The 14,062-nt window shown below is 48.8% G+C and overlaps 2 protein-coding genes across 3 annotated transcripts in view; both read right to left on the bottom strand.

Moving 5' to 3' along the window:
• The window catches only part of Gnb1l (G protein subunit beta 1 like), a 78,784-nt gene extending 74,217 nt beyond the window's left edge, over positions 1 to 4,567 (bottom strand). Inside the window, exons 1-2 of one of the 2 annotated variants that reach the window (XM_059277335.1) lie at positions 4,460 to 4,567; positions 4,237 to 4,332 (exon numbers count right to left, since the gene is read on the bottom strand). The gene's annotated coding sequence lies outside the window, so the exon portion shown is untranslated. Of the gene's footprint in view, positions 1 to 4,236; positions 4,438 to 4,459 lie in introns of those variants that run through there. The other variant, XM_059277336.1, reaches the window with a different exon arrangement.
• Rtl10 (retrotransposon Gag like 10) lies at positions 160 to 2,530 on the bottom strand. The gene is given in 5 exon segments (XM_059277334.1): positions 160 to 1,260; positions 1,263 to 1,632; positions 1,635 to 1,801; positions 1,804 to 1,875; positions 1,878 to 2,530. Coding segments are annotated over 5 exon segments (1,197 nt in total). The 5' UTR covers positions 2,218 to 2,530; the 3' UTR covers positions 160 to 1,012.
• Positions 4,568 to 14,062: the final 9,495 nt, after the last annotated feature.

The following is a 14,062-nucleotide window of genomic DNA, read 5'->3' as shown; positions in this document are numbered from 1 at the left end:
GCTGGCCAGGGCTTCAAATAAGACCCCAGGAAGTATGGTTCTCAGCCAAGATGTCATCTTACCCTCAGAAGGATGACTATGGCTGCTTCTGCACTGCTCATAAGAAATAAATCCACCAAAGTGTACAATGACAGATGAGCAGATGTTTAAAAAGGCAGTGTATACATACAATTGGGTATTATTTAGCCATAAACAACAACAAAACAAATCCAAGCAACATGGAACCAAAGGCACTATGAAGTAAAATAAGCCCAGGTACAGAGAGACAATGCCACACACACGTCTATATGAGGAAGCCATCAGAGCTGATGTGGCGGAAAGAGAAGGCAGATAATAGTAACACGACAGAAAAGACAGGAGGAGACACGAAGCTCAGATAACTCCATGGCACAGTGTGCCCTTAGAGATGACAATAATGTATTTCATATTTTACAAGGAACCACGAGGGGAGTGCAAATACAATCCCATACAAAGAAATGATTAACGTTTAAGAAAAGAGAATAACAATCACCAGACTGAATCATTATACATCTATGTATCCAATTATATTATACTCCATAGATATACCATTTAAAAAATAAAAATAAAAAAGATTTAGTCCTAGCACTCACAAGGCAGAGGCACGGGGTTTTCTGTGAGTTCAAGGCCAGCCTGGTACATATCAAGTTCCAAGTCAGCCAAGACTACATAGTGAAACACTGTCTCAAAAACAAAAAACCAAACCAACCAACCAAAGGATTTACAAAGGAGCCGAGGCATCCTTCAAGCAGCCTTCTTTCCATTGTAGGCTAGCCTCAGAGGTCACAGAGAGCAGGGCAGAAATACCAACAGGGTTCTTTGTGGGGGCAGCATCTGGCCACAGTGCTACAATCTGATGGGGCTGATCTACAGTCTTTCCTGTAGGAACTGGCAGGTGGAACAGCACTTCCAGGTGTGGGGTGGGGCCTCAGCTAGGGGCCCAACACAGGCCCACATTCTGGTAGGAGCTGGGCAAGCTCACATGCCTGTCTGTCTAGCTATCCAGCCACGGGTCAGTGGAGTCATCTGTAGACAGCACTGTGCTGTCTGGGTGCTGTGGGACTCCCTCGCTATGTATGCACAGCACTTTATCATTGAGGACCACTGCTGCACACCTAGTCCGTGTGCAGAACGCAAGGATGAGGATGAGGGAGCACAGGGTTGGCTCTTGTGGGGTCTCTGGGACACTATCCAGCCACCGTGGGGTACCCGGAGATTCTTCCTGGTCTCCTTCGGCTTTAGAGCTCTTCTCTGGGGTTCTCAGCTCCCCAGATGAGCTGATTCTAGCTTCTAAGAATAAGAGTCAATGAATTTTGAAGATACTGAGACAAGTTTGGAGTCTGCGTCCTTTGGATGGGAGGCAGCTGGCCTCGAAGCACTATAATCAAGGCTACACGCACAACCAGACTGGTTCAGGGGCTCTTGGGGTCCAGAGGAGCTCTTCTTGGTCAGCTGTTGCTCAGGCCAAGAACTTCTGGATATAGAGTTAGGCCTGAACAAGCAGGGGTTAGAGGGAGCAGCTAAAGCAGGCCTCAAGGGAGCATCCATATTGAGTGCTAGGGCCACCGAGAACCTAACACTGTAATGCCTTACTGTGAGTAGCTGTGCAGCCACACTGGTGGCTGGCCTGATGTGGAAGGCACAGGACAGGAGACAGTGGCATTGTACTCAACAAAACTGTTTGGGTCTTGAATAACTTCTTTGAGATCCTGGCAGAAGAGTTCATAATCATCCGGCAAGGGCAGGTCCCTGTTGAGGTAAGGAGCCACTCAGGCCCAAGCTAGGCTAGGCCTGTCAGTCAGCTGAGGCTCTCACGGACACAGCTGAGATTGTCCTGATAGTGTTCAAAGTGGAAGACATATAATCTCCCAACTGGGTCAAAAAGTCGTCTAACAGCCATGGAAAGCTAGGAACCCAGTGGAAGTCCATCCTGAGTGGCCAGGGGTCTGGTATGCATCCAGCTGGAGAGCCCCTTTCTGTAGGCTTAATGCCAGAAGAATACTTAGCTGAGCTATTCCAATCCATGGTGGCGTCCACACACATGGGGTTACCATGGCAGGATCTCTCAATGCAGGAATCCACAAAGGGGTCATGCCATGAGGTAGCATCCATCTGCTGCCAAGGGTGTGCATTGGTGAAACTGGCGGTCACCTTCATAGGATTACCAGGGCTCTGCCAACAGTACCTGCCATGAAGCATGCCAGGAGTAGAGGAAGGAAAGGCCCACGTAAGGCCTGGTGCGGACAGAAGAGGCAGGCACAACACAGCAGGCCAAGAAGCAGCTGGACAGGGTGTGGCAGACTGCCATTCCAGGGAAATACTGAGGGCCGGGGGAGGCGAGCCGGTAAGAGTTGAGAAGCTGTCAGATGCCAGCCATCATCCAAGGAAATCTGTCCAAAAACAAGGTGGGGAAAGAGCAGGAACCAGGCCCAACCACCATCACTGAGCTGGCAGGAGGGAGCAGCAGGCAGAAAACCCCCGGGGACCTGACGAGATGCTCTGAGTGGAAGGAGAGGCCCAGGGGCTGGTCTGGGGGTGGGGGGTGGGTAAAGGAAACAGACAAATGCTGCCTGTGACTTTCAAGGTGTCATGACAGATGCTGTCAATCCTAGAAGGGGCCAGATCAGAACATCAGGGAATTCTAGGGCAATGGCAGTCACAGCTGTCATTTGTACCATCCGTGCTGAATGCTGACCACCCACTACCCACAAATGGGGTACTAGAGGAAGAGTGGCAACGTGATGCGTGTGCAGCCACACACCAACTAGCAAATGACAGCGAAGGGGCAGAACCCGTCCGTGGAGACACGCGCAACCACAAATCATTTCTCAGGCTACGGACTACCCCTCAGAGTGGAATGAGTGGGCTCCCGGCTGCCGGAACACTGTACACCGCTGGATCGGAACGTGCCACAGCATCCCTGCACACCCAGCACCAGGCACACCTGACAGCTTGCCTCGCTTGGTCTGTTTCCTCCTGCTCCCAGGATTCCAAAGCCCACCTGCAGGCAAAGCTACCCAATCCTGAGCACACCTTCCTCACGCTCATCCCAGTCAATAACCTGGCACCCTAACCCCCAAGGGTGAAAGTCTGCAATTCCACTTTGGAGTCTTCTGTTACCACCAGACCTGGCCAGAGCTCCCTCTCACGGTTGGACCCACCCTTCTTCCAAGCTGTAGTCACAAGGCCACACAAGGAAGTAGGACAAGGAGCCCTCCTCTGGGGCTCACATACTGCTCCAGTCTCTCCAGAGAGGGAAGCCCACCACTTGAGACCTCCTCTCAACTCTCTGCTTCATCCCTGCACACACACAGCCCAGTTCTCCACGGGCTCTCTCCTAGGAGCACCAAGTCTAGCACATCGTCACACCTGGTTTTCCATGTGTTTACCCCTGACCCAGAGTCAGTTTCCCCAGAAAGGTTCAGTAAGGTTGATCTTTGCATCTCCCAAGTGGCTTGCGAGTACCACCAGCACCTACCTCTCCCACCCAAGCATTCTGGACCATCTCAGGTAGGCCCCTAACTCACACCTGAAAGCCCAGCCCTTGACCTGGGATTCTCTCCATAATCATGAGCCAGATCCAGTCTCTCAGTGAGTTCTCAAAAAGTAGTGCCCACAAGCCAGGCCCCAAGCCCCAAAGCTAGGTGTCAGGCTGCCCACAAACACCTTGTCATACATGCCCAGAAACCAGTATGCCACCCATACCTCCTGTCCCAACTACTAACTTTAGATGTTATCTGCCCACTCACCTGGTGCCTGAGTGCCTCTAGCAACCTAGGAGAGAGGCGCCCCCACCCTCGCACAAACAGTCAACTCCTGCTTCAGCCTAGGTCTTCCTAACCCCGAGCCAGTCACTCACTTTTTGAGCCTCAAGATCATCCCAAACCGCCCTTGCCTATTAATCTGTGGAACGCTCTCTCTTCTCTCCATCAACCCTCCCTGGTACTATAGGTACTAGGTAGTTTCGCTCCTTTTCCTGATTGGACAGCAATCTACTGGAAGGAGGAGGGCCGCGGCGCATGGGAATCTTCCTCCGCAGGCTGGGCAGTACCTGACACACCCGCTGAGTTCTTTGCTCTAAGATCCAGGAGACCGGGGAACAGAACTTGCCCAAAGCCAAAATGTGAATGGAGGTAAGCTGCACCGCCCACCTGCCATCCATCCACCGCCATGCAGAGCATCCAGCTCACAAGCTCGGGGTCAGTGAAGCCCACCTACCTGAGAATGCGCAAAGCGAGGCCGCCAGGGTCAGAGGATGTGCTGGCGGACACCGGACAGAGCGGCGGGCTTCCGAGGCCAGAATCCCACAGCCACCTGCAAAGCGGAGGGCGAGGAGAGCCTGAGCGAGATCAGGGAAGCGGAGCATGACTCCGCAGGGCAGAGCCCTCACGTCCGCCCGCCGCCCGACCACGCGCCGCCACGCTGACCCCGCCCCACTCACCCCGCCGCCGAGGTCCGAGCGGCGTCCGAGGATTTTGCCGAGCGCCTCGTCAGCCACGCCCCCCTCCGGCGTGCGCTCCGGCGCCCCGCACGCCCCACGCTGGCCGTCCCGCAGGGCTGCGCGCGCACGCTCGGCTCGCCGCGCCTGCGCCGTGTACCGTGAGGCCTCTGCCTTGCAGACGTCCCTACGGTGCCAGCGCAACAGCCCCGCGCGGGGGGTGATGGGAGTGCGCGCTCCAGGAGCTTGCCGAGAGGCCGTGTGCGCAGGCGCCAGCTGGTCCTGTGGCTCGCAGGAGCAGGGGCGGGGCTGCTGCGTTCTCATTTTTTGCTGTCATCTGGAGGACTGCCGAGGGCCAGCCTGGGTCGCGAGGGCCCCGGTACTGAGAGGCTGCTGAGTCTGCAAGCCTGGGGAGCGCATCTCCCCGAGTGGCAGGTCCACACAGTACCTCTCACCGCCTGGTGCCCATGATCAGAGCCTAATGAGGCCCAATGTGTGCATATCTCCACCCCAGCCGGGGGAAGCAGGGCAAGCTGGCAGCACATCCCTCCGCTTGGAATCATAGCTAACAGCTGCAGGCAAGGCTTGTGGCTTTCTTCGTCTCGCGTGTGCGTGTCTTTGGGTGTCTGGACCCAGAGAGGACGATGAGGGCTCGGCACTGGGGCATTTTAGAAAGACCAGGAGATGAGCCTATGTGCCCCTCATGTGCATATGAGGATTTGTCCCTCTAGCTCCTCCGTGTCCTCGTAGTGTCATCCCACAACCCAGACATATGTGTTTAGATGGTCCAAGGACCAGTCCTTGGACCAGGAACAGAGGGCTTTGCTGCACGGTAATACTCCTGAAGTCAAGCACGTGTATAACACACCAGCTCCCTGTCTGCCCTGCTCTGGTGACTCCTTTCATGAAAGATCTCTGAAATGTTATCTGCATTTACACCCAAACTCACTCGCTTTGATCCTTGAAACGGGAATCAAAGATCACATTGTACTTTCCAAGGGTCTGTAGGGTTTTCAGTAGCCTGGGCCAAAAATAATAAAAGTGGCACCCAACCAGGAAACACCTCCTTGAAGTGTGAATGAAACTTGGATTTTTTTTTTTCAGTTGTATCTTTCCTAATTGACCTGATAATTTAAACTTCCTCCCTTAAGGGAGGGGTTGTTTCTGTGAATTCCGATCACCCTCAGGCCCCAAGCAGCTGGAACCAGCTCATGACTAAACAGCAGAGCGTGAGCAGAAGGCTTGAGCAAAAGACCACACAACCACGCCCCTCCTACAAAGGCCTTTCTCCAGATTGCCTTTTAGTTTTATTTTAGGGCACTACCTCAAATGTGCAGGACAAAATGGATTGTAGTAACCACTGTAAAGCATACAATGCAGTAGTCATATTAATGAATACATTCACAAGGCTGTGCAGCCATCACCATCCCCAGAGCCGTCTCATCGAACTAGAAACTACCCATTAAACAGAGTCCTCATCTCCGAACCCTGAGCACCCACCATTTTGAGTCTGAATTTGACTGTGTACCCCACATACCTGGTGCTCACACAATATTTGTTCATTTGTGAATTGTTTCATTTAGTAGGTTTTCAAGGTCCGTCTATGCCATAGCATGTGTCTGAATCGCCTTCCTTTCACGTGTTGACTGAGGGACTGGGGAGATGGCTCAGATATTAAGAGCACTGACTGCTCTTGTATAGGGCCTCCATTTGTTTGCCAGCACCCACATTGTGGCTCACAACCATCCATAACTCCAGTTCCAGGGTATCTGATGGCCTTTTCTAGTTTCTTCAGAACCGGGCACATGTATGGCTCACAGATAAGCATGCAGGCAAAAGAACTCTTACATATAAAAATAAATAAAAACTTTTTTTTTAAAAGAGCCAGCCTTTAATCCCAGAACTCAGGAGGCAGAGGCAGGTAGATTTCCGTGAGTTCCAGGCAAGCCTGGTCTACAGAATGAGTTCCAGACCAACCTGGTCTACATAGTCAGACCCTATCTCAAAAACATCCAAAAAAAAAAAAAGTGACTGGTCCTTCCTTTGACTGTTCACATTCTGTTTACCCTTCATCCCTCAGGACACTGAATTGTCTACACCTTTGGCCATTGTGGGTAATAGTGCTGTGGAATCATTGTGCCCTAGTCAGGGTTTCTATTGCTGGGATGAAACACCATGACCAAAAACCAAGTTGGAGAGGAAAGGGTTTATTACACTTCCACACACTATACATCATTGAAGGAAGTCTGGACAGGAACTCAAACAGCAGGATCCTGGAGGCAGGAGCTGATGCAAAGGCCATGGAGCGGTGCTGCTTACTGGCTTGCTCAGCCTGCTCTCTATCTAATAGAACTGGGGACCACCAGCCCAGGGATGGCACCACCCACTATGGGCTGGGCCCTCCCCCATTGATAAATAATTAAGAAAATGCCTTACAGCCAGATCTTATGGAGGCATTTTCTCAATTGGTTCCCTCTTTTCAGATAACTCTAGCTTGTGTCAAATTGACATAAAACAGTATCCAGGACACACTGTAAAAGATCTATTTGAGTCCCTGGTTTTAATGTTTTAAAATGTATGTGTTATGAATGTTTTATGTTCATTCATGTCTGCATCATGTGCATGCCTGGTACCCTCAGAGGACAGAAGAGGGTGATGGATCCCCTGGAACTGGATTTACAGATAGTTGTGAGCTGCCGTGTGGGTTAGTTCCTCTAGGAGAGCAGCCAGTGCTCTAAACCACTGAGCCATCTCTCCAGCCCTGATTTTCATTCTTTAGCTATACATCAAAAAAGAGCAGAACTGCCAAGTTTCACAGTGATTCTGTTTTGTTTTGTGATGAACTCCAGTGTTCCAAGCCGGTTGCCAGCACTGGTATCCAAGGGTTCCAGTTCCTCCACTACCTGCCAACAGGTGGTTTGGGCTAGGGTTGTGGCTCAGCAGTAGCTCACGTGCCCAGTATGAATGAGACCCAGCACAAAATACTAAGTTTTCCAATCTGTGAGCATAGTATGTCTTATCCTTTCTTTTTCTTTCTTTTTTTTAAGTCTGCTTTAATCCTTTTCAGCAGAACTGAACATAATATCAGTGCTTGTAATCTCAAATCAGGAAGGTGAGGCAGAAGGATCCTGAGTTTGAGGCTAGCCTGATCTTTATAGCAAGAGTATATCCAAACATTATTTTAAATGTTTATTATAATAATAATAATAATATATTATTATTGTGTGTGTACATGGTGCTGGAGCTGAGAGTCCCACATCTTGATCAGCACACAACAGGAAGTGAACTAAGACACTGGGTGTAGCTCGAACATATATGAGACCTCAAAGCCTGCCTCCACCGTAACACACTTCCTCCAACAAGGCCACATCTACTCCAACAAGGCCACACTGCTGTGGAACAATCTTTGTACACTGTGAATGTGCATTGCTCAAATTGTTAACAAAATGCTTATTGGCCAGTAGCCAGGCAAGAAGTATAGGCAGGGCTGCCAGACTAGGAGAATTCTGGGAAAGACAAGGTGGAGTCAGGAGTCACCAGTCAGATGCAGAGGGAACAAGAGATGAACATACCATACTAATAAAGGTACAGGCACATGGAAAAGCACAAATAGAAATACGGGTTAATTCAAATGTAAGAGTTAGCTAGTAACAAGCCTGAGCTATTGGCCCAGCATTTATAAGTAATATTAAGCCTCCAACTCAATTATTTGGGGAGCAGCTGCCTGGTAATTGGAAACAGGCAGGCGAGAGAGAAATGTCTGATTACACCACATCTCCTAATAGCGTCACTCCCTTTGGGGGCCATTTTCTTTCAAACCACCACAGTTATTCTATACTGTGCATATCACACACATACATTGTTATTATTATTATTATTATTATTATTGCCCATGAAGTGCTCAGGAACTTCAGTGACACAAGGAAGGTAGTAGCAGTGGACACCTTTGACCTGTTCCTTGTTCACTGATTCCACATTTTTGCTAGTTTGAAGGAGTTTTGTTTCATATGCAAGATGTTTTGCCTTGCATGCATGTCTGTGTACCACATGTGTGCCTGGTGCTCTCAGAGGCCAGGAGAGGGCATGGGATTCTCTGGAACTCAAGTTACAGACCTCTGTGAGTCACTGTGTGGGTCCTCAGAAGAGCAGTCCTTCTCTTAACTGCTGAGCCATCTCTGCAGCCCCAGAATTTTTTTTTCTGAGAGTGGTTTTCAAAACAATGTTCAATAAACTTAGCCAAATGCACTTCCTCTAGTGATGTAATTATGATAATTTATTTACCATTTGGTTAACGTACTAAGTTATATAGATATAAAGTATATAGATAGAATGTTCAAAAGAAACCATCTTGCATTCCTTTGATAAATCCCATTTGGTCACAATAAATCCCTTGTATGTGTTGCTAACTTCAATACGTTCATATTTTAAACGGAATTTAGCATGTACATCTGAAACAGGTATTGGTTTGTAACTTTCTCTGTTTGTAATGTTATTGTCTATATTTTTTTAATTTAACTGCAATAACATCCTTTCCAGGGTCTGATGCCCTGCTCTGGCCTCAAGGGGCCCCTGCATTCACGTGGTGCACACACATTCACACTGGTACACACATATACATAAATGAGTTAATTTAAAAATTGTTTTAGGTTTACCTATTTTGTGTGAGTGTTTTGCTTGCTTGTATATATGTGCACCGTGTATGGCTGGTGTACTCCCAGGTCAGAGAGGGCCTCAGATTGGATCCCCTGTGCTGGAGTTCAGATGGCTGTGAGCCACCACATGGGTGGTGAGAAAGGAACCTGGGTCCTCTGCAAGAGCAACAAGTGCTCTTACCACTCAGCATCTCTTTATCTTTTTATTTACATAAGCTTTTCCTATTTTTGAAAAAAAGATTTATTTTTATATTTTTCTGTGTGTGTATGCAGGTGCTGGGGAGGGTTCTCCTTAACCACTGAGCCGTCTCTCCCATCCTTCTGTTGTTGTTGTTGTTTGGGACAGGAAGTCTCAGCTCTACAGCCAAGGCTAGCCTAGACCTCACAATACTCCCTTCTCAGCCTCCAGAGTGCTAGGATTATTGATGTGAACCACTAGGGTGGGATGTGTCTGGCTTTCCCATTAAGGTAATGTCAGATCAAAGTTGGAAAGCATTTCTTTCTCCTGTATTTTCTGTAATAATTACTGTGACTGACATTTTCCCTCAACTTTTTGACAAAATTTGGTTAAATTACCTGGGCTGGGAGTTTTCTTTATGACATATTCTCCGTCTGCCTCTCTCTATCTCTCTGTCGCTCTGTCTCTATCTCTGTCTGTCTGTCTCTGTCTCTCTCTTTGATGTGTTTGCATACACAGATGTGTATGTGTGCTTTTGTGTGTGTGTCTCACTGTGTAGCCTGGGCTGGCTTTGAACTCAATCTTTCTGCCTCAGTCTGAGTGTTAAAAGATTCCAGACCACCATATCTAGATTCAAGAATTCAGTTGTGGAGCTGGGCATGGAAGTCCACACCCCTGGTCCCAGCACTTGGGAAGCAGAGGAAGGCAGATGGATGTGAGTTCCAGGCCAGCCACAGCTACACAATGAGACCCCGTCTCAAAAAAAAATTAAGCAAATTAAAATAAAAATTTTTTAAAGGAATTTAATTGTGGAACTGGGTCTGGTTCCCAGAACCCACATGGTGGCTCACAACCATCCCTAACTTCAGTTCCAGAGGCCCAGCACCCTCTTCTGTTGTCTGGGGGCACCAGACACACATGATGCACATACATAACGTGCAGGCAAACACTCATACCTGTAAATAAATTAAAACCTTAAAAACGAACCTCATTGTTTTATAATGAAGCTCACTAGTATACATGCTATAAAACTAATACAAATCATTTCATCTTAATACATATAGGGCTCCTTATATTTTCTACTTATGTAAGTTATGGATCCTGTCCACTTCATCTAAATTGTCAAATTTGTTGAAATAAACTTGTTTATTTTGTTACCTCATCACCATGAGTGTGCATGTGTACGCGTGTGTCACTGGGGATGAGCTGAGGGGTCACATGTGCTAGGCGGGTGCTTTCATTGCCTTCTACTAGCCCCCCAGTGCCTATCTGTGAAGTCTCAAACCTTGGGACAAATGGCTGAGGGTCCTATTTAACAGATCAAAGCAGACCTGGCCACCAGGTTCTCCCAGCTTCCCTCGGTCCCTACCTGCTGGCTTACCCAGCCCTCTACCCTGAACTGGGGAGTTAATTAACAGAATATTAACAGAAAGCAGTTAACTGGGTCTGGGCTGCCCTTTCCTGTAGAGGTTCTTCCCTGTGTAATTCAGACATCTCGGTTACCTGCCCCTTTGTACCTTTGGCCTCCCGGCAGCTGCTCCTGGATCTCCACTCTCCCCTCTCTTCACATGGCTCAGGGGCATGGCCATTCCGGACTCTCCCAGACGTCCCTGCCTCTGGCTAAGCTCTCCCTTTTATCTATAATAAACTTTCTCCTCCACCATCCCTAGGAGCAGCCATGGCCTTTACTTCCTTTTTTCAATTCAATATCTTTCGTGATAGTGTTTTCTCTTTCACAACTGAAGTTGAAAATCTTTCAAATATCCAACACTTTATTTTCTTCAGACTTTAACATTTTAAAATGACATTTATTAATTTTGTGTGTGTGTGTGTGTGTGTGTGTGTGTGTGTGTGTGCACCACAATGCATGTGTGGAAGTCAGAAGACAATTTACGGTGGTTGGTTCTCTTCTTCCGCCGCGTAGGTCCCAGGGATTGAGCTCAGGTCCTCAGACTTGGTGACAAGCACCTGGACTTCCTACACCATCTCATCAGCACCACACTTAAAAAATACTTTGGGTTTTGTTTTTTTTTTTTTTGAGACAATGTCTCATATAGCCCAGACTGGCCTTCAACTTCTGTGTGGCAAAGGATGAGCTTTTGATCCTCCTGTCTCTAGCTCTGGGAGGCTGAGGTTAACAGCAGTGTGCTATCATGCCCAGTATTACAGGGTACTGGGGTCAAACCCAGGGTTTCGTGGATGCGAGGCAAGCATTCTACCAACTGAGCTGCACACAGCCCTGCTTCCTGTACTATTGGTATCCATTTTTATTTTCACTCCTGTGAGTAGTCTGAATTTCTGCCATCTTCTGGAAGTGGTAGGTAACGGAGTGTAGACCTCTCTTCTCAATAGAAGTGTTCATTATGATATGTACTCTCCTGCGTGTCCGTTCTCCTGTCTGGTCCTGAGATGGGGTCTGGCTGCGCTGCTATCTTAGGAAGTGTTGGATTACTGTGAAGAGACGCCATGACCTCAGCAACCCTTAGAAGAGAAAGCAGTTGATTGGGCTGGCTTACAGTTTTAGAAGTTTAGTCTATTTTCATCATGGTGGAAGCATGTCGGCACGCAGGCAGATATGGTGCTGGGGAAGTAGCTGAGAGATCTGCAGGCAGCAGGAAGAGAGAGGCACTGGGCCTGGCTTGAGCTTCTGAAACCTCAAAGCCACCCCCAGTGACACACTTCCTCCAACAAGGCCACACCTACTCCAACAAGGCCACACCTCCTGATCTTTCTCCAGTATGGATACCACTCCCCTAAGCATCCAAATATACGAATATATTCTTATTCAAACCACTATAGTTGTCCAAACTGATCCCGAACTGTGGCTTCAAGGGGTCCTTCCACCTCAGCCTCCTGAGTAGCTGGGACTGTGGGCACGTGCTGCCAAACCTGCACTTGAACAGATGTTTACAGCTGTAAGTCTCAGCTCTAACAGCTGTTAGGCTGCACCCCAGAAACACCAATATGCTGGTTCCAAGTCTCACATCATTTCCCTTTGATTTAGCCTGAAGAATTTTTGCTTTTTTTTTTTTTTTTTAAATTTTTGAGACAAGATCTCATGTAACCCAGGCTGTCCTCAAATTTGTTGTATAGCCAAGGAGGGCCTGGAACTCTTGATCCTCATGCCTTCAACTCAAGAGACTAGGATTATAGGCATGCATCTCCATGCCTGGCTATTACAGCTGTTTTAAAATTTCATTCCAGGGGTTGGAGAGATGGCTCAATGATTAAGGACCTGAATTAGATTCCCAGCAACCATATCGTTTTTTTCATTTTTTCCCTAAACATAAGAAAAAGGTGGCCTCGGGCTGGAGAAATGGCTCAGTGGTTAAGAGCACTGACTGCTCATCCAGAGGATCTGGGTTCAATTCCCAGCACCTACATGGCAGCTGACAGCTGTCTGTAACTCAAGTTCCAGGAGACCTGACACCCATGTCAAAACATCAGTGTACATAAAATAAATTTTAAAAAAAGGCCTCTTTGGATAAGAGAGAAAAACATCCTTTCAGATAACAGTATGAACATTCTGTAGGAGTCCTGACCAGGTGCCTCACTTTGCCAGGTACCTGGAAAAACACCCAGGAGGGAGACCCTGTACCTAATACTACCCAGTCAGAGGAGGGACAGCCAGCCAAGGCAGAAGCCAAGGCACACTTCTGGTCTATGGCAACCACATAGAACAGGCAGAAAGAGCAGGCAAAGGCCAGCTGTGGTGGCCCAGCACTCCAGGCAAGCAGACCTCTGTAAATCTGAGACTTGAACATAGAAAGTTCCAGACTGGCTAGGCTAATTGAGGCTTTTTCAAAAGCAAAAAAAGAATATCTAGACAGGCCAGCTGTGTGCCGAGGAGAATGTTCATGGCAGAGGAACAGTTCAATCCATTAGGCCCCCTGTGGCATCAGGCATCTGGTCCTCCTCACAGCCTTCAGCCAAGTGGGTAGGGCGGAGTGAGAGCCTGTCTGAGTGGAGATGGCAAGACTCACTCACATTGTGTCTGGGTCTCCTGGTATGCCTGACACTGGGGGGCTGACAGGTACAGCAGCTTCTGAGAGAATGAAGGCATGGGATAGGAGACTTGGCCTCGCAAAGAATGGGCTGACGGGAATAACAAACTCCGTTTACACACAGCTTCCCTCACAGAGACTTTGAAAATTAAATACTCCCCAAGCTATGGAAACCCAGCCACTGGCTGAGTGCTAGAACTTTATTATTATAATGGGTCGGCCCAATTCCAGCCACCACAGGCAGAACAATGAGCCATTGAAGCCTCCCATCCACCCTCTCCCTCAGGCTGGGACCTGGTACCAGGCCTCGGGGGGGAGGGGGGGGAGGGCAGCAGGGCAGACATGCCATCTCAGCTCGCAGAGACTCCTGGGGGGTCTGGGAACTGCTTTTCTCACTCATCAAGCAGGGCCCCCATTAAAAACTACAGCAGAAAACCCATATGCAGAAACAGGTTTCAGGCTGACCCTCTATTGCACAGCTTGATGCTTGTGGGTTTGAGCTAACTGTACCTGCTTCCAGGGAAGTCACGGCAAGGTGCCGGAGACACAGGTGCTCTCATCATGCCTGGCCAGTGTGCCTTTATAACAAAAGTAGAGCAACAGAGACAATGGGGTGCCCTGCCCCATGCGGGGTGCCCCTGCCCCATGCGGGGTGCCCCTGCCCCATGCCAGGGTGCGTATCAGGCCCACACTCAGTGCAAAGCCCTGGGGTCAGTAGCCACAACAGGGGCAGGGAGCTGCGCCCATCTGGCTATCAACCCCCAGTTGCTAT

This window comes from Peromyscus eremicus, chromosome 12 (genome assembly GCF_949786415.1).
Source record: "Peromyscus eremicus chromosome 12, PerEre_H2_v1, whole genome shotgun sequence".
NCBI classification, from domain to species: domain Eukaryota; kingdom Metazoa; phylum Chordata; class Mammalia; order Rodentia; family Cricetidae; genus Peromyscus; species Peromyscus eremicus.
Note: the sequence above shows the minus strand (reverse complement) of the source record. Positions and strands in the feature narration are given on the sequence as shown.